At 37.7% G+C, this 19472-nt stretch overlaps 1 protein-coding gene across 8 annotated transcripts in view; it reads left to right on the forward strand.

Annotated features, from left to right (window-relative positions):
- SPHKAP (SPHK1 interactor, AKAP domain containing) overlaps positions 1–19472 on the forward strand; it is a 73818-nt gene that overhangs the window by 38764 nt on the left and 15582 nt on the right. For all 8 annotated transcript variants that reach the window (XM_034439345.3, XM_034439344.3, XM_034439350.3 and 5 more), the window contains 4 exons: positions 10296–10355; positions 10832–10966; positions 14051–14300; positions 15045–18765. In XM_034439345.3, coding sequence (XP_034295236.2) covers positions 10296–10355; positions 10832–10966; positions 14051–14300; positions 15045–18765 — 4166 coding nt within the window. The remainder of the gene's footprint in view (positions 1–10295; positions 10356–10831; positions 10967–14050; positions 14301–15044; positions 18766–19472) is intronic.

The raw sequence follows: 19472 nt of genomic DNA on the forward strand, positions 1-19472 counted from the left end.
TAATAAAAAGTATGTATTAATGTTCGGCTAAACCTCTCTTTCCAGAATTATACAGTGGCATTTAGGATTTCAAGAGTGTATATTTAAGTTGTCACATTAATTGAATTGATGACTCCAGTTGAAGTGAACAAGTTGACAAATGCTGATGATTCACAAGTCGCATAAGATGGCCACAGAAGTCTCAAAGAAAATGATGCTATTTTTACAGATTTTTAATATCATATGTGTTAAAAATAGGCTGGAAGTGACAAAATAAGAATTATTGTCACAACAGTGTCTACTTTAACTAACAAGGGCAAACAATTCTACAGGCAGATGCTGTAAGGATAGGTATTTCAGTGAGTTTTTGAGGCATTAGAAACTGGGAGACTATGAGTTCCAGTTTCGTCTTAGCTGAGTAGGAAGGAGGCAATGGAAAACCACTTCTGAAAAACCTTGCCAAGAAAATGCTAGGGAGTAATCCAGAGAATCAGGATTCAAGACTGACTCAAAGGCAACCTTTACCCCACCTCCAAATAAATGGAGAACAACAACAACAACAACAACAACAACAACAACAACAAAGGCACACTAGAACAAGTGGTTTAAGAAAAAATATTTCAGGAATGTATGTAAATTTTTTTGTGATCTTAAGGACAGACGTAACATTTTATATATTAATCTTCAATACTTCTGTGCAAAAAGGCTTGTATAAAATTAGTATGAATTATTGGAAGAGAATCATTTTGATTTAAAGATAAAGATAAAGGTTCCCCTCACACATATGTGCTAGTCGTTCCCAACTCTAGGGGGACATGCTCTCTCCGTTTCAAAGCCAAAGAGCCAGCGCTGTCCGTAGACATCTCTGTGGTCATGTGGCCGGCATGATTAAATGCCAAAGGCGCACGGAATGCTGTTACCTTCCCACCAAAGGTGGTCCCTATTTTTCTACTTGCATTTTTTATGTGCTTTTGAACTGCTAGGTTGACAGAAGCTGGGACAAGTAACAGGAGCTCACCCCATTACGTGGCACTAGGGATTCTGAACTGTTGACCTTTCGATCGACAAGCTCAGCATGTTAGCCACTGAGCCACCACATCCCTTAAGTTTCCTTTGTGATAGTCCCTTTATGATAGTCAAAAATCAAAAGCCTGGTAGCATTTTTTTCAACTTTGTTTTTTAAAAGCATAAGGCATTTGGAGCTGCAGCTCAGTTCATCAGATTGATTGAGAAGCTAGACTGATGTAGGGTATAATTTGGGATGAGATGGGAGACAATGGGAAATGACAGGGGTTAAGTAAATACAGGTTACATGTGAGACACATTTTGAATATCTTGCTAAATAGCAATTGTACTGTGTTAAATACATTGTGTTTATTAAGGTTCTGAGTTTGACTGAATCCTTTTGATGTATGTAAGTTCAACAGTTTAAATGAGCTATAGCTGGTTCTGAGATCCAAAGAGCATCCAAGGAGGTTAAATGCTCCGCTATTACTTTGTCCTTATTTTGAGTTTTAATGTTAAAATAATGTCCATTTATTCTTTTGCACAAAGTCTAGCTTCTTTGTTCCATGTAAAATCCAGAGGAGCAGTGCTAGCAAATTATGACATTTGTCACATTGGAAGAAGAGTATGTGAAGGTGCTACTAATGTTACAAAATTATAGGGTCTGTGATGACAATGTTGGGGTAATGGTTGATCCATGATTGTGACAGGAATTGACTAACCAGCTTTCATGCCTAAGGCAGGATAAGAACTGACAGATACCTTTTACGTATGTAGCATGGTACCTTAGCCACAAAACCAAATTGGCTCTCTGGCTTGAGCTGTAAATAACGATTTTAAAAAATAATCTGAAAGGTGCTACCCAATTAAATACTAAATTCTTTAGTATTTTTGGCTAGTGGGTACAGTATATTTGTCAGCCATACTATCATTTTGATACCACTAGTACCAAGAAATTTAACTTTCAGATGCCTTATTATCAAAAATCTGGTAGCTAACAATAACAACAACAATTCTTATATTGTTTTTCTGTGTTGAGGAAAATGGAGAATAGACTCTGGGAAGGACACTACATGAGGATTAAGAGTCTCTTTTTTAAAAAATCCTATTTCAAAGACAATGACAGCAATTATTAACTGCTTTTTCAGATTTTTAAATAACTAGTGACCACACTGTATATGTTTGCACCTATAACCCTGCATAGGTATGCAAATATATACTAAGCTGAATTGTATAAGAACAGTGAATGAACAGTGATAAAACTAAATACAGATGAGCTTGTTAAAAAAATCCATAATTTTATTGAGCCATCTTGTAATATTTAGTCACTGCTTCAGTGGCTGAAACAAAAGAATAGCTTTGGAATTGGGGCTCTAATTACGCACACAAACATACACACATTGCATATTACAAAGAGGGGGAAATATTTACATTTTTTTTTTTTTTGCAAATACCAAGTAAAGCCCCCCTTCTAACCACCCATCCATGAATATTGGTTGGTATGTGTGTGCGGCCATGTGTTTATTGTACAATGTTACAATGACTCATTACTTTAAGCATTTAATTGTCACAGCTGCAAGTACCATAAAATTGTGATAGTTCACAGCAGGACAGTGTTTTAAGTCACAGGAAATCCAAGAGGTAAATCTTTAGAATTTTAAACCAGTCAATACAGTCATACACAAATACTTACAACAATGCTCTTTAAAAAAAAAAAAAGACATGATTTGGCAATAAATATAATTCTATTTCTTGTTTAAATTGACTGATAACTCTCAAGTGAAATATCTGTCAGAATGAATTCTGTCAAATACTATAAGAAATATGCATACTGTTTGGAAATTATTATTGGAACTGTCCATTTTTAAATGTTAGGTCATATACAGTAATTATATTATGAACAGTCTAATATAGTGTAATAATTATTTGTATTTTTTTTTCATAATTTAGATTTTCAATTCAATAGTACTCTTATATAATATTATTACATTCACTATACTCTAATTCATAATAACAAACAGGTCAGATAATCACAGAGGTCATTCTGATAAAAGTATTCCAAAATAGATAAATAAACAAGAAGACAAGACATGATTACAAGTAATCATGTAAATGTATTTTTTTGCTTATTTATTTAGTAAATTTACATAGCTGTCCCTCTCACAGAAAGTGATTCTGGGTAGTTTACAAGCAGGATAAAGGGCCTTTCTGACCACATCTGATATCTAGTCTTCAAGCAGGAGTTGCAATCCGGAAGGACCCCCAGATTGCATACCAGTCTTGAAAGGAGAATGCTGTGCATCCAAGCTCAAAGATGCAGTGTCCCCAGATGTGGTTGGCCAAACATGCACAGCTACTCAACCTTGCTAGGATTGAGTTAAAGACAGTTCCTCCCATCCAAACAGAACAGCTTTCAGGTACTATGACAGAACCTTGACAGTTTCACTTGGGTGGTCTGCAGTTGGAAGATATAATTATTATCAGCCTCTTGATGATACCGAACCCCAAACTAGTAGATGACCTCACCCAGCAGTTTCAGATAGATGTTGAAAAGGAATGGAAAAAGAGTAGAATCCTGAGGCATCCCCCCCACACACACACACACTCAAACACACACTGTACCACTGCAATTCCTCATTGAATGTTATTTCCAATAGTGGAGAATATACTGTATATCAACAAGATCGAACTGTTAGGTTCTGCTGTTTCCTGAGCTTTGTTATTCTCTTTGTGATGTCAAAATCCACTGTCATGGGCACTGATGGTATTATCTAGCCTGGTAATGAAAATATTTGCCAGAAAACAACCAAATGATGTGTTCTTTATTAAACTAGACTAGAGGGTTATCATCTTTAGGAGGTGGAGTGGAGTCTGAGTTCATCTCCAGTGTAACATAAAAAGGCTTTTTTTCTAAATTTACTGAGAAGTGGAGAAGAGAGATTTGAAAATTCAGCTGGAAATCTGCCAGAAAATTGTTTGTCAGAGGGCAATCATCAGTGACTGACATAGCAAGTTCTGTCAAAGGGCGGTAAGGCAGCAGACTGGTGCTTTTGCTTTTCCCAGTAATTTTGACAAAACATAAATGCAATTTATTTTATATGACAGGCGTCTGCTCAGCATTTTGATGTCCCTCACAAGGATTGGAGCTAGTCAATAGATTGAGAGAGCAGATAACTACTTTGCTGAAGATATCATTTTTTTTTTTGCATTAGGATGTGTCTTACAATATTAAAAACAAGGCATAGAGTTTCATTTCAGAAATGAAAAGCTGAAGCTAAATTTGAGAAAAGTTGGCCTTTTGGCCTTACCTTTAATAATTCTGGAGCTCTATTTTGCTTCTCTCCAAAGAAATGTAATATAGAACAATATTTTCATTCCCAGCCTTTAGCTGACTCCACTGTTTGCAAAAGATGTCCATCCAAATGCTAAAAGCACTCAAGGGAGCCAAGATTTTGAACTCCTCATGACCCATTATAATACTGTGGGGAAAATTTATTTGAAATTATTCCTCATGAAAGCATAACAATCGCTTCCATAATGCATTTTTAATTTATTTCCAATCTGACCAACAAAACTGAAATGTGAATATGATTTGATAAATAGGGCATGTGAACTGGGCTGGTGCAATGGAAAGCAATGTGGCATAGACCAATACGAGTATACCTAACTAGCAAATAGATTGACTACTAAGAAGAGGTCGTGGTAGATTAGTGTGTTAGATTCAGATTATGCCGGTTGAGTAGAAATGTTATGGTTGGAACAAAATCCTCCTAATTTTCTATTATATTTCCCACCCCATCCAAAAACTCACTTTCCTTCAGTCAAAAATGATTCTTTAGAAGAAACATGTTGGTAGTGGGAAAAACTGTATGATAAAAAAATTACAAGATTGATAGTGAAATACAGAAAAAGGTTGACTGATGTCTTATAATAATACACCCTTCATTCAAAGAGGCATTCTTCACCTACTGTAACCATGGAACCAGTCTGTTTTAGACAGTTGAACAAAATATATTTTTATATATCTTCCAAAACATGAGGTGAAAAAAATCCATATGAACAGGACAAGTAATTTACAGGGTTACCTTTGTATAGCCTAGCCTTAACATATGAGTCTAATGCTTTATACCAGTGATGGCTAATCTTTTTGCCATTGGGTGCCAGGAGTGAGGGGGGGGGTCATGTGCGCATGTGCCCACACCCGTAATTCTATACGCCACACCCTGTGCATGCACGTGTGACTCCCCTACCTCCGCTCCTGGCATGCGATGGCCCAGTAGGCCCATTTTTCTTTCTCACCTGGCTCCAGGGCCTCTCTAGGAGGGCAAAAAATGGCCTTCCCCACCCCCCTGGGGGTCCACCGGAGACCGAAAACACCCCGTTTGACAATTTCTGGTCCCGCCGGAATTGAGCTCGCATTCCCACTGATATGGCTACATGTGCCACCTATGGCACACGTGTCATAGGTTCGCCATCATGGCTTTATACTGATCTAGGCACTGACAGACAGTTACCATTACAATCATGAAGTAAAAATTATTAAAGTGTGAAAAATCTGAGCATCCATCAGACTAGGAGAGTGACATACAAATGATATATTGTAAATATCACAAACTATAATAAACTCATCTATTTATTTAGCATCCATGACTATCACTAAGTGTTGTATCTAATGTTTTATGATGAATGTATTTTTACAATGACTATGATAAAGTTCTATCACTATTGTTGTATGTGCACTGAGAGTTTATGCATCGAAAATTCATTGTGTGTCTAATCACACTTGGCCAATAAAGAATTCTGTGCTGTGCTGTGCTGTGCTGGTCCTAACCTGTCCTGTCCTGTCCTGTCCTGTCCTAGTCTATTTTTACCAAATAATCCTTCCCTAATCTTATGTCTGCTTTCTTCCCAAACCACTCTCATTATTAATGCTTTTTATAAAGTATATAATTTTACTTGAAAGATATTTATGATAATGGTCAGGAAGTAGTGGAAAATTTCAATTGATTTGTTCACTGTCAGTTTCAGTTTTACAAAGATGAATTTACCAATAGTAAAGAGGAATGGTGGATGCCATCAAATGTGTGCTCCAAAGAGGAACTTGTAACACAGAACCATATGCATTGTTTTCAGATTTTGGCAAAACAGCTTTTAGTAATGTTGAAAGTACAAGAATTTTACATATAAGAGAACTGTGGAACAGTCCAACATTCTCTGCAAAATCCAAGAAGGAAACAACAGGGAATGGGATAAGGAAGGTGAAGCTACTGGTTTCTTATAGGCTAAAGCAGCCTTAAGACTGCTGCTTTATTCTCTTACTGACAGCTCTTAAATAATCCTTATCACTGTAGATACTTTGCAAGTTCCCCCTCTCATCTGAATCACTTGGGCTGCTCGACTTCTCCAGTCAAGAGATTATTTCCTTATGAAATAATCTCTGCTTTCCACTTCTATGAGTAGAATTGTATTGAAGGCTCTAAATGGGAATTGGGGAATGGTTTTCTTTTTGAGTTGACTATCCTGTTAGGATGCCTTCAATTCAATTCATCTCCATATTTTCATGTTATTATTCAATGGCAACTGAATTAGTAAGCCATTCTTTGTGGCAGCATTTTCTTGCATCGTATTATTACATATATGTATTTTCCAGGAAAAACACTAACAGAGCAAAACATTTTTAAAAACTCATGAAAGAGAATAACCTTATGAACAAGTTATTACCAAACTTAAAATATATTGCTTTATAGTGTATCTTTAGGGCAAATGTTTTCTGTAATGTAGCCAAGCATATATTCAAATGATTGAAGTGACAATCACCAATCAAGTGACCTATTTTAATATTCATTTATTTAAATATAAGTCTAGAACAATGGAAAGACAACATTTTAAAGTAAAATAATATATTATCCTTTCCCGTTCTGGGTTCAGTTTGTCAATATATTATGCATCTGGTTCCTACAGCCACTGTATTTTTTACATGGAATCAATGCTTATTACATAGGCATAACTGAAAACCAGATAAATGTAAAACCTTAATCTGAATTGTGCTATTGTGTGTTATGACACATTTCTGATATTTCTTCTATAGACATTTGTTCTCCCTAGTGAATTCTCATACATGCTTAAAGCAAGCTTTCTTTCTGTCTTTAATTTCAGTCCCAAATCAACAAAAACCAAGTTGTAATTTGTCTAAAAGAGATATTTTTTATGAATATTATCATACTGTTATAGAATATTTGCTGAAATGGCCTTCAGATTCCTCCCAGTCCTGTACTGCTAAATCCGGCTTCATTACTTATATTTGATCAGTTTGTATTTTATGACTAATGACTAATTTTTGTCATGTATATCTGATTGCAATACTGTTTTTTCCCCTTTAGTTTCATCTGATGAAATAGATTTGGAACATCTAATACAAATGAATATACTTAGAGTACAATCCCGAGTACTAGCATATCCAGAAACCAATCTCAACAGAACTAATGGATATCATAAAGAATGGAGTCTTTTTTTGTGATAATTTCAAGAGAGTGCAAGTTGCCCCAAAGATTAAAAGGTTGTTAGATCTGTCTGTGCTCATCTATGTATGGTGCAAGGTAGTGATGGCCAAAAGAGGATAAAATAAAATCTCGTTGAGATTTAAAATCTCTCTCTATAAAGTACTATTTAGAGTCTTCGCTCTATGTGAAATTCTCTATATACTCATGCATAGGCCATATCTGCTAGGATAATCAAGTCCTAGTAATATTTATTTTTCTCCTTGTCCTTGCGATGTTTTCTTTACCTCATCCTCAGCCAATGAGTTTGACCAGTTTAAGCTCCTAGCTCTACCAATAATATAGTAGGGTTTTTCTTTGTAGTAGAAAGGAGTTAGGTCACTGGAACAGACTGAGAGTATATTGTCCATATACCCAGAATTTATAAATTGAAACTGATTCCATCTTTAGATAGTGATTAGGACTCTATAATTGAGATTGCTGAGAATAAGTTATATGGTGCATCCCATTCCAGGTCTCAGAGTTTATAAGGAGACATGTATAAGAATCAAATCAAATCAAATCAAATCAAATAAAATAAATTGAAAACCATATAAAGATAACACCAACAATACATTGTCTGCAAATAGTGCAAACCATGGAAACTAGTCTTTATCCAAACATCAATTATTTCTCACTGTCTGAAACATTACTGGAATGGATACATGTTCACTATTTTTAGAGCATTGGACAAAGTTTGGTTGGTGTTAAGATCCAGTTTTATTTCTCTTTTTAATTTTGGGGAAAAAATGTAAAGCTACAGTTCTCAGCCTGCTTTACTATTGGCTGTGTTATCTGGGTTTGCTGAAAGTTGTTATTCTCTAGTGTACCTTTGCTAGCTAATTCCCACTAACTCCTTACTGTGCGTATAGTATTTGTCTACATTGGGCATTCATTGAAATTTTAAACAGACCTTTATTTAAAATTTGTTTTGTGGTGTTTTGTGTGTGTGTGTGTGTGTGTGTGTGTATAATAGTACTGCTGATAATTATTTGTAGCTCAGGGTTGAACTTCAGGAAACTTGGTGCTCTCTGAGTATTATTCCTTGATTATACTAGATATGCAGAGTATATTTATATTTACAAGTGTCTTGTAATTTTTTTCTTTGCATCAAACAAACAGCTAGGTATGAAAAAATTTCAGTTCTCAGCTAGTTGATAATCCCACTGCCTGGAGGCCGTGTGGATCGGGATGGGGAGGAACAGGCTCAGACTCAACCCTTCCAAGACTGAGTGGCTGTGGCTCCTGATGGCCCGATATAGCCAGCTGACACCATCGCTGGCTATTGGAGGTGAGATCTTACCCTCTCAGAAAGGGCTCGCAACTTGGGCATCCTCCTGGACTCACGGCTGTCCTTGGAGGATCATATGACGGCCGTGGCCAGGGGGGGCCTTTTATCAGGTTCGCCTGATCTCCCAGTTGCATCCCTTTCTAGATCGGGACGCCCTGCGCACAGTCACTCACACCCTTGTCACTTCCCAGCTGGACTATTGTAATGCTCTCTACATGGGGCTCCCCTTGAGGAGCACCCGGAGGCTCCAGCTGGTCCAGAATGCAGCCGCATGAGTAATAATGGGGGCGACTCGTCGATCCCATGTAACATCCATCTTGCTCAAGCTGCACTGGCTCCCGGTGGTCTTCCGGGTGCGCTTCAAGGTGTTGGTTACCACCTTTAAAGCGTTCCATGGCTTAGGACCTGGTTATCTACAGGACCGCATTCTGCCACCGATTGCCTCCCACTGACCAATACGCTCCCACAGAGAGGGCCTCCTCAGGGTGCTGTCAGCCAAACAGTGTAGGCTGGCGACCCCCAGGGAGAGAGCCTTCTCTGTGGGGGCCCCGGCCCTATGGAATGAACTGCCCCGGACATATGAAGGATCTCCGACTTCCGTGCCTTCCGTCGCGCTCTGAAGACCCTATTATTCCAGCAAGCTGGACTGACAGGATAAAGGTTTTTTAAATTGGGTTTTGATAGGGGTTTTAAAATGATCTTAGTTGGATGTTTTAAATTTGGCCGAATGATTGAATTATTTTAATAAGCTTTTAATTTTTGTTGTACATTGTTTTTACCATGGCTGTTCACCGCCCTGAGTCCCTTGGGAGAAGGCCGGTATACAAAAATAATAAACTAAACTAAACTAAACTAAACTAAACTAAACTAAAGAAGAAACCTAAATTTAAATCTCATAGTATTTAAATACATAGTATTGGGCTGAATTTTTATTATTGATAAGGTGACAGTTCCATTGTTTCAACTGCATAATGGTCTGTTTCTTTGAAGAAATCATACTCATACAACCCCAAATATAAATATACAGATACTTGTCTTCCTTGTGTATAAGTGGCTTCTTGGGTGCCAGGGGAAAGTCATCATTTAGCTTTTACTATTCAAAATCAAGCACCTCTATGGGAAACATTGAGTAGTACTGCGTATAGTATAAAAAATTCACCCTGGGCCATTGGAGAATTCCAGCTACTCAGATTAGGAAGGACAAAAAATAAACCAATTGCTTATGTTCCAGATTAATTTAATAATCTTCTAAGATTCTTAGAAGAATCTTACTTCTTCTAAGTAACAGGCTGCTTACTTTTGGACTTTTTTTTTTTTTTTTTGTAGTAGAAGTTGTCATTCTGCAAAAGGACTTTAGACAAATGAGTTAATTTTTTGTCTCCAAATAGGTTTATAGATTTTTTTTCTTCCTGGGATCTGTTAGAATCTATCCCACCCCCTCCTTTTTTTCTTTTTTTCATTTGTCTTTCATGCTCTCATTACAGGTATGCTTTGTGAATCTGGATGCAGGCAAAGCTGATTACAACAGTGAATTCATGAAACAGGCAAGTGTCCTTCTAAATACACATGCAGTAGGATTCATGTAGGAATAGATCCAACAGTATCCCCATGCAGCCTTGCAGCTCATGGTGTGACTTCAGTCAATCACTCTTCTGCACACAACTTATCTCACAGGATGTTTGTGGTGGAGAGAACAGTTAAGAAACCTCCTTAGGTATGTTGCTTTGAGCTTCTGAGATAAAAAATTGAACATGAATCCAATTAATTGTGAAATTCAATGCTCAAACACTATGACTGCTTGCTTCTCACATCTGGATTGTAGAAATTTCTGGATGGGTGAAATTGTGTGATCTCATAAAATCGCCATTTTAAAATTCATTTCCATTTACTATCAATGAGAAGTTCATTCTCAGTTCATTTTTGAGGATGTCAGCAGTCACACTTATTTTATATTTAATAGCAAGGCTATCTTAACAAATACGATACAGTCTGCCTCAAGATCATGATTTTTGTATTTCAGAGATTGGTCAATATCTCCCCAAATCTTCCAAAGTTTATTGCCTCAATGAATGTACAGCCACCAAAAGACAATGAAATTATTTTCCTGAGTGGATTAACTTCAGAAAATCTTCAGGCTGATTTTGAAGTGTCCGAGGTATGAACTTGTATGAATTAATCTTTAGAAATGCATTCATGCCCTGATCAATATTTTAGAAATATTATATATATATATATATATATATTCTCAGGTTTTCGCGGGTATTTGTATGTAGGTCTTGATTATTCGGGTCTTATCCCACGTAAAATTGGAAGTGTCTTGGCGACGTTTCGACGAAGTCTCATTCGTCATCTTCAGGCTGGTGTTCTCGGCTTCGTGTTTCCAGGAGCCGAGCTCAGCCACACAGCCACACAGCCACACAGCTCCTGGAAGCACAAAGCCGAGAACACCAGCCTGAAGATGACAAATGAGACTTCGTCGAAACGTCACCAAGACACTTCCAATTTTACGTGGGAGAAGACCCGAATAACCAAAGACCTACACACACACACACACACACACACATATATATATATGTAACACACACACACACAGACAGACAGACAGACAGACAGACAGACAGACAGACAGACAGATAGATAGATAGAATATATAATTATACATGGTACCAAATGTGTAGGGTGGGAAGTTAGCATATATGGATGATCAATAGCTGATCAGTTTAATCAAACCACTGCCTTGGGATTTAAATTACATGTAATTCCCTTGAATGGAACACAGAAAATCAATTTGTATATGCCTGCACTACAATATTGTGATCCTAATACTCAAAAACACATCTGGAGGCACAGGATTACATGAAGCCACTTATTTTTAAATTATAGTTAAACACAATGGGATTTGTCCCTAATCAGGTACTATATTCAGACCTGTCAGACATTTTATGTTGTTTCTTCTGTGACTTATGGGAGACTGGGATAGCACTATTTCGGCCTTTTTAGACCTCTTCAGCCAGACACACCCATATTTTGTGACTCCTCCCTGTAGAGGTCAAATATTTATTTCTTTTGTTTCATAGGTATAAATGTGCGATATTTTTGCAATCAGGGTTTTTTCCTATGTTGAAAGATGTTAAAATGGCCATGGTGGGATGAAATCTCTATTCATCACTTTCAGACCTGTCAGACATTTTATGTTGTTTCTTCTGTGACTTATGGGAGACTGGGATAGCACTATTTCGGCCTTTTTAGACCTCTTCAGCCAGACACACCCATATTTTGTGACTCCTCCCTGTAGAGGTCAAATATTTATTTCTTTTGATTCATAGGTATAAATGTGCGATATTTTTGCAATCAGGTTTTTTTCTATGTTGAAAGATGTTAAAATGGCCATGGTGGGATGAAATCTCTATTCATCACTTTCAGACCTGTCAGACATTTTATGTTGTTTCTTCTGTGACTTATGGGAGACTGGGATAGCACTATTTCGGCCTTTTTAGACCTCTTCAGCCAGACACACCCATATTTTGTGACTCCTCCCTGTAGAGGTCAAATATTTATTTCCTTTGATTCATAGGTATAAATGTGCGATATTTTTGCAATCAGGGTTTTTTTCCTATGTTGAAAGATGTTAAAATGGCCATGGTGGGATGAAATCTCTATTGTGTCTGGCTGAAGAGGTCTAAAAAGGCCGAAATAGTGCTATCCCAGTCTCCCATAAGTCACAGAAGAAACAACATAAAATGTCTGACAGGTCTGAAAGTGATGAATAGAGATTTCATCCCACCATGGCCATTTTAACATCTTTCAACATAGGAAAAAACCCTGATTACAAAAATATCGCACATTTATACCTATGAATCAAAAGAAATATATATATATATATATATATATATATATATATATATATATATATATATATATATATATATATATATATATATATATATATATATATATGTTTTTCTTCTAGCCAGGTTTTCCCTACGTAGCCAAGGTTTTTATTTATATATATATATATATATATATATATATATATATATATATATATATATATGTGTGTGTGTGTGTGTGTGTGTGTGTGTGTGTGTGTGTGTGTGTGTGTATGTGTGTATGTATGTGTGTATATGTATATATATATAGGCAATTTTTAATAAAATAGATTTTTGATCATATTATTTTTTTTTTAATTTTATGAATGGTTCTCACATAATGGAAGAGATTCCATTGTGAGTGCAAGTTTCTTTTCATGAAATAAAACATTAGATTCAACCTAATTATAAGTATAAGGACAAATACCGGGTACCACCACTCACCTACAGAAAATAAATAGCCAATTTGTAGCCATGTTGCTAATGTCTCCAGACCACGCACTCTTTGCATTTCTTTAAGTGTTCAAACTAATCCACAGTAGGCATTTTCAGAATATTTATAATCACAGGCATTCATCCATTGGCATCCATGTATGTACTATCAAAAGAGAAGGATTTAATTGGATGAGAACTAAATGGCTTTGTTATTATTCTGGAACTGTATCAGGGCTAATTATACTTAGAATCAGGCTCCTATTCTGGGCAGATGTATTTGAGCTGTCATCTTTCAAATTACATAATGTCTTTTGACCTTGAAACCAAAATGAATCTGAGAGTATAGTAAAGAACAGAATCTGACATCAAGTTTAACAAAATCATGCAAGCATATATAACCTGAACGTACTGGCTATTTATGTGATGCATATGTTCAGTGGAGCATACTCCTGAGTTTAGGATTATAGCTCTTCAAGTAGAATGTTCATCATCATATAAATTTTATGAATGTGATCTTTTTACCCAAGAAATAGATACGGAGGATCCCGGATCTGCGCACTTTCCGCCGTGCTCTTAAGACCCTCCTATTCCAGCAAGCCGGCCTGGCCTAATTTTCTCCCCTGTTTTAAAATTCTTTTAAATCGAAATTTTAATCTGTTTTAAATTATTGGGATTTTTAATTTTCTCGGGCTAAATTATTTAATCTGGGTTTAATTATGTTTCTAATTTTTGTATCTATGTATTTTATTTTGTGCCTGTTCACCGCCCTGAGTCCTTCGGGAGTAGGGCGGTATATAAATTTAATAAAAATAAAAACAAAACAAAAACAAGAAATACCTTGGGAATGTGAAAAAAATGAATAAAATATTCCTTATTTTTATTTCATATTTCAATAATCTCTCTGTGTTGTTTCCTTCTTCCTCCTCCTCCCCTAGTGTTCTTGGCTGGCAGATATATGTCTTCTTCAGTGTGCAAGAGGAAACCAAAGGAAGAACACAAGCTGCATCATCTTTGAAATAAACAAGTTTCTGATTGGCCTGGAGCTCGTGCAGGAAAAGCAGCTGCATATAGAAGCTACCAGCTTGAAGCTAGAAGATGATACTAACTGCTCGGTCTCTTCAATAGAAGAAGATTTTCTCACAGCATCAGAACACTTTGAAGATGAGGATGATGAATATAAACAGGGTAAAATCTGGAGGTCTGAGTGTGGATTCATAACCATCTGTGTTACTTAGGAGCAGATGATTGAATGTGCAATCAAGCTGATATCCATTTTTAACATAGATAGACCTTTTCAGGATTATCTATCCCTCCTACTTTTTTAGACCTTTCAACAGTGCAGCTATTAATTTTGTATTTGAGTGTCCTCCTTGCTCCTGATCAATCTCTTCTTGCTATCACCTTTCTCAAAATTAGAGTAAAGAGAGATAAAATTAGAGTCTTCACATAAAGCCCAGGGTATGACAATTTGAATCTGGTAATTTGTGCCTTGAGTGAGAATTCTGGGTTGATTTGTTCTATGATTCATTTCTCTGTTTTCTTGACTATCATCTCAAGAATCTTCTCTAACACCAAAGTTCAAAAGTGTCAATACTCTTTCTATCCTGTTTTTTTTTAAAGTCCAACTTTTACTTCAGAGACCAATTCTGAACTTTCATAGGTACGGACATATCATAGTATCTGAATATCTTCAGATGGTCTTCACTGCTATCTATTAACTGCTAGTCTGAGCATATTGCCTGACTGCTGGTTTATTTTTACGTAACATGGAAGGAGATTTTTAATAACCTGCAGGTCATTAAATAACATTCAAAATATCATCCATGAGAGAGACATACTACAGCATGATTTTCTCTCCTTTTCATCAGACTTGTAAATGCCACTAGTCTAACTGCTTTTGCAGGTTAATGTATTGTTTTTCTTTTGCAGGTGAGGAAAATCTGCATCTTGCAGCTGAATTCAAAAAGTACAGAGAAGGAGATTGTGAAGACTTGCATTGCAAAAAGGCCCAAGTGCCCTTTTTCCTGAAAGGTAGCTGCATTAGCCATGATAGCACAGCTTCTACTAGATCTTCAGAGTCATCTGAAGAAGAATATAATAGTGAAGCTGAAGACAATGTTTTAGAAACTGTAGATGAAGCCAATAAGCAGCTTAATTGGAAAGTTGGAAAGTATAATACAACTGGGAAATGTAAGCCACTCTCCAGCACTGATGATAAGAAGGACTTTGGCAAAAGTGATAACAACAAATCAGAAAATGTATGTTGCACCATAACAACTAAGGAGGATGTAGTTTTATTGGATGAACTAGCTGCAGGACAAAAAAGTCATTTGGACACGTTAAACTGTAGAGTTGAAAGAACACCTCATCCTCTCATTCAAAATGATCAGGCTCCTACAGGTCAGTTTGCTACAAATTTGGCAGAGTCTGTCCTGCAAGATGCATTCATTAGATTGTCTCAGTCAACTTTTACCAAAGAAACTACCCTCGACATCTCTGTCAGTAACCCCTTAACTTCAACAGCACATGGAACACAGAATGAAATGGTTTGCCGGTCATGGAATGCACTTCCAAAAATCGTTATTGTTCAGAGTCCAGATGGTTCTGATAAGTCTGAGTGGCCTGGGTCTAACTTTCCAAGCTTACATCCTTGGTCTGAAGTTGAACATTCTTCTGGTGCAGATTTTTTCCAAGACAATAGTCCCAGTAAAAGTACTCAGAGTCCTTTGGAGGTAGCTTTGGCTTGTGCAGCTACTGTCATTGGTACCATTTCAAGTCCACATGCTGCAGAAAAGCTCAGAGAACAGGATTCCCTGAACTCTGCAATGACTGTTGGTAATTGTGAAGTGGAGGAAAAAACTTCCCAAAGTACCAACAGTAATTGTAACTCTGTGAATTATTCATTTCTACCTGACCTTTCAGACATGGCTCAGATGGCAAATGTAGTTGCTGTTCATGGACTTGGTGAAAAAAAAGATATATATCCTGTAACTTCAAGTGGACTCTTATCTGCAGCTGAGACATCAGCAGCTGTTACGCTCCATTGTAGCATAGCCATTGGAAGCACTATGGAGAATCTGAACAATAGCATTGCACAAGTCTTGTTCAAAGAGGCATCTCTAGTATTAACCAGACCTCATGCATACAGAACTATGGGAGAATTTATGGAGTCTGTAAATGGAAAAATAGTTCAGGCTGCGACAAAGCCCTCTACTGCTCTCCTGGATGAAATCATTGTTGATGAACTTGCTCAGAATTTGTCCAATATTATTCTCAGGCATTCTGTGGAGGAAGTTAGAAAGAAACAACACTCAGAAAAGAACATAGATGCATGTTTAGAAAGCACACAAGATGTTTTTACTGCAACTGCAAATCAGCTTCTGTTTAATGTATTTTACTTCACTTGCAAGAAAATGAATGACATTACACAGCTTAATGAATGCTCAAATACTTTCATTCCAGATACGTTTAACAAACAGGTAATGGACTGCCAACCAAAAGAGACAAAAAATGATGTATTGCATCAGTCCTCAAGCTGCTCCAATAATAAGCTCACCAGTAATTTCCATGACAAGGATGGTCTATTAATGACAAATTTGGTGAACAATGTCAAAGAGGAAATTGTGCCAAATGCCTTGGAATCTCTATCTACAGTCAATGCTCAGAGTTCACTCTCCAGAAAAACATCTTCCAAGAAAAGGTATTTGAAAAGAATTACAAAAGAATGCTGCAGGCCCGTAAATCCGAATAGCAATTACATGAAGGCAGAACTATCTCCGTTTAGCAGCAGAGAAAACCAGACATTAGGCAGTGAAGGCATACATGGCCTTCAAGAATTTCTAACTTCCAGTGTCTCCATAATAACAGAAAATCATGAAGAGCCCACATGTGATGCTGCGTGGCACAATGAAAGACAGCTTAGTGTACCTTTCTTGGGTAATCAAGGTATTCTGCCTACCCGACCTCTGGTATATTTGATGCATCCAGCAGATAAATACTGCATAACAGATTTTGCAGAAGAATTGGCAGAAACAGTGGTTTCCATGGCAACAGAAATTGCTGCCATTTGCCTTGATAATTCAAATGGCAAGCAGCCTTGGTTCTGTGCATGGCAAAGAGGAAGTGATTATTTGATGCCCCAGGCTCTGCCATGTCGATCTATGAAAAGGAAAAAGGAAACCCAAACCAGTGGATCAACTGTGAGAAAACATCGGCCACCTAGACTCAGTGAGATCAAAAGGAAAACCGATGAACATCCTGAATTAAAAGAATGGCTTATGAATAGGGTAGTGGATGACTCAATTAACCTTGATGACACCCTTGATTTGAGCAATAACTTTGCAAATGAAGCCGCTGCTAAAATTATGAATTTAGCTGAGTTTTCTGTGGCTGATAATGTATGGCAGAATCCAAGCCATCCTCAAAATAGGCTCCATTGTGACCGATGGAATAGAGTCAATGCATCCAGCTGTGAAAGCATTCCGGAGGAGGACTTGGATTCTAAAGGGTCTATAAATACTTTGGCTCTCATAAATACTTTAGGACAGTCAATAAGCAGGACTAGTTCAGTCTCCAAGCAATCTAGTTGTGAAAGCATTACAGATGAGTTTTCAAGGTTTATGGTCAACCAGATGGAAACTGAAGGCCGAGAGTTTGATTTATTACTTGACTACTATGCTGGGAAAAATGCCAATAATATTATAACATCTGCACTGCAGCAAGTCACCAAAAAGAATGGCCACCTCAATGTAAAGCCAAGTTGCCCATCCAAACAGTCAAGCACCGAAAGCATAACTGAAGAGTTTTATAGGTACATGTTAAGGGAAATTGAAAAAGAACATAAAGAAAAAGTATATTCTGCTAAGAATGCAAAGGAATGGAGCAGCAGCTTATTACTTCCCTCTCAACGATCATCTTTTTGTTTCAGGCAATCTTCAGTCCCTGACAACAGATCCTCAACATCTAGGCTAACAGTAAATATGCCCATTAAGGCAAATTCATTAGATGGCTTTTCTCGTAGTGGCCACCGAGATTCCTTAACTGTCTATCCAGTCAACACAGCGTCTTCTTCAGGACTTTGTAAATCAGATTCTTACCTGTACCAAAGATGTAGGACTGATCAGGTAACTGACATGCTCATTCATGAGACCTGGGCAAACTCCATTAAAGCTCTGATGTGCAAGAACAAAATAATTCTAGATAGCGAGGAGGTTGCCCAGCCTGAACAGCATCCACCACATGTTCAGCAATATGCACACAAGCTCGCTGCAAATATTGTTGAAAGTGGGAAAACTTTAATTGCTGTCCACCAAGATTCCACAAAGAAAGATCATGTCACAGAAAGCATCCATAGCCCATCAGGGATGCAAAACAACACTAAACCATTTGGAGACAGAAGATACTTAGATGAGAAAGAACAGCAGGCCTCATTCCCTGGATTGTTTTCTATAAAATCCATGAGCTCATCTTCTTGCCTCAGGGAAGTGCCTTTAATCCAGATCGAAACAGATCAAAGACAACACCTTGATAATGCCTCAGAGCCTTTAAATGGAATTAATGTTACCTCTAGCAAAGCAAAAGAAGATCTACTCAAAGGGAAACCCATAGATGCTGATTCAGGACAACAGCTAATTTCCTCAAACAGCCATGGGTAAGTTTCATTCCCCAAAGAAGAATGTAAGGCTCCATGGCAGACAAATTAGTAGTGCACTAGCAGGAAAGCAAGAGGTAAAGAAGCAGCCTTGCCATTTTTTTCAACCTTGACTAAGCCCATAGTTTGTTTGGGCCATACTCCAAGATAGCAGGTAGAGTAGTGAGTGAGTGAGTTAAAAACATATAGGCAATTGAAAATGTAGCATTTTTACACAATTCAATATTTTAATAAATGTAATAAATGAATTTTCTTCTGTGCATGCCTCAAGATGGCGGTGGCCGAATGAGCTCCGTTTAGGGGGATGGAGTAGTGGCTGACATTGGGGTCTTCAGGAGCCATACTGACCACCTCCGGCTCCAGCCCCAGTGAGAGGAATGTCCGCCCTGCCTGCTGAGGGCTTCCTCGCCCTCCGGAATGCCAGGGCAGGGCTGGACTCATTGTTTGGCGACGCCACGGGAGATGGGGCGATGGCCTTGCTACGACAGCTGTTTCCAGCTTTTCAGCGCCGGAGGAAGTGGAGGCTGAAGCGTTCAGCAGTGGTTGGCGGTTGTGAGGCAGTGGCTTGGAAGTGGCCCCTCCTCCCCCTGGGACCTCTGGGATGCTCTTTTTGGACGTTTTCAGGAGGCCCCGGGGTGCTTGGAGAGCCTAGGGTGCCTAGTTGCAGGCTGGCAACCACGACTGCGGCGGCAGCTGTGGAGGCAATG

Source organism: Pantherophis guttatus, chromosome 6 (assembly GCF_059756535.1).
Source record: "Pantherophis guttatus breed Tessera chromosome 6, ASM5975653v1, whole genome shotgun sequence".
Taxonomy (NCBI): Eukaryota; Metazoa; Chordata; class Lepidosauria; order Squamata; family Colubridae; genus Pantherophis; species Pantherophis guttatus.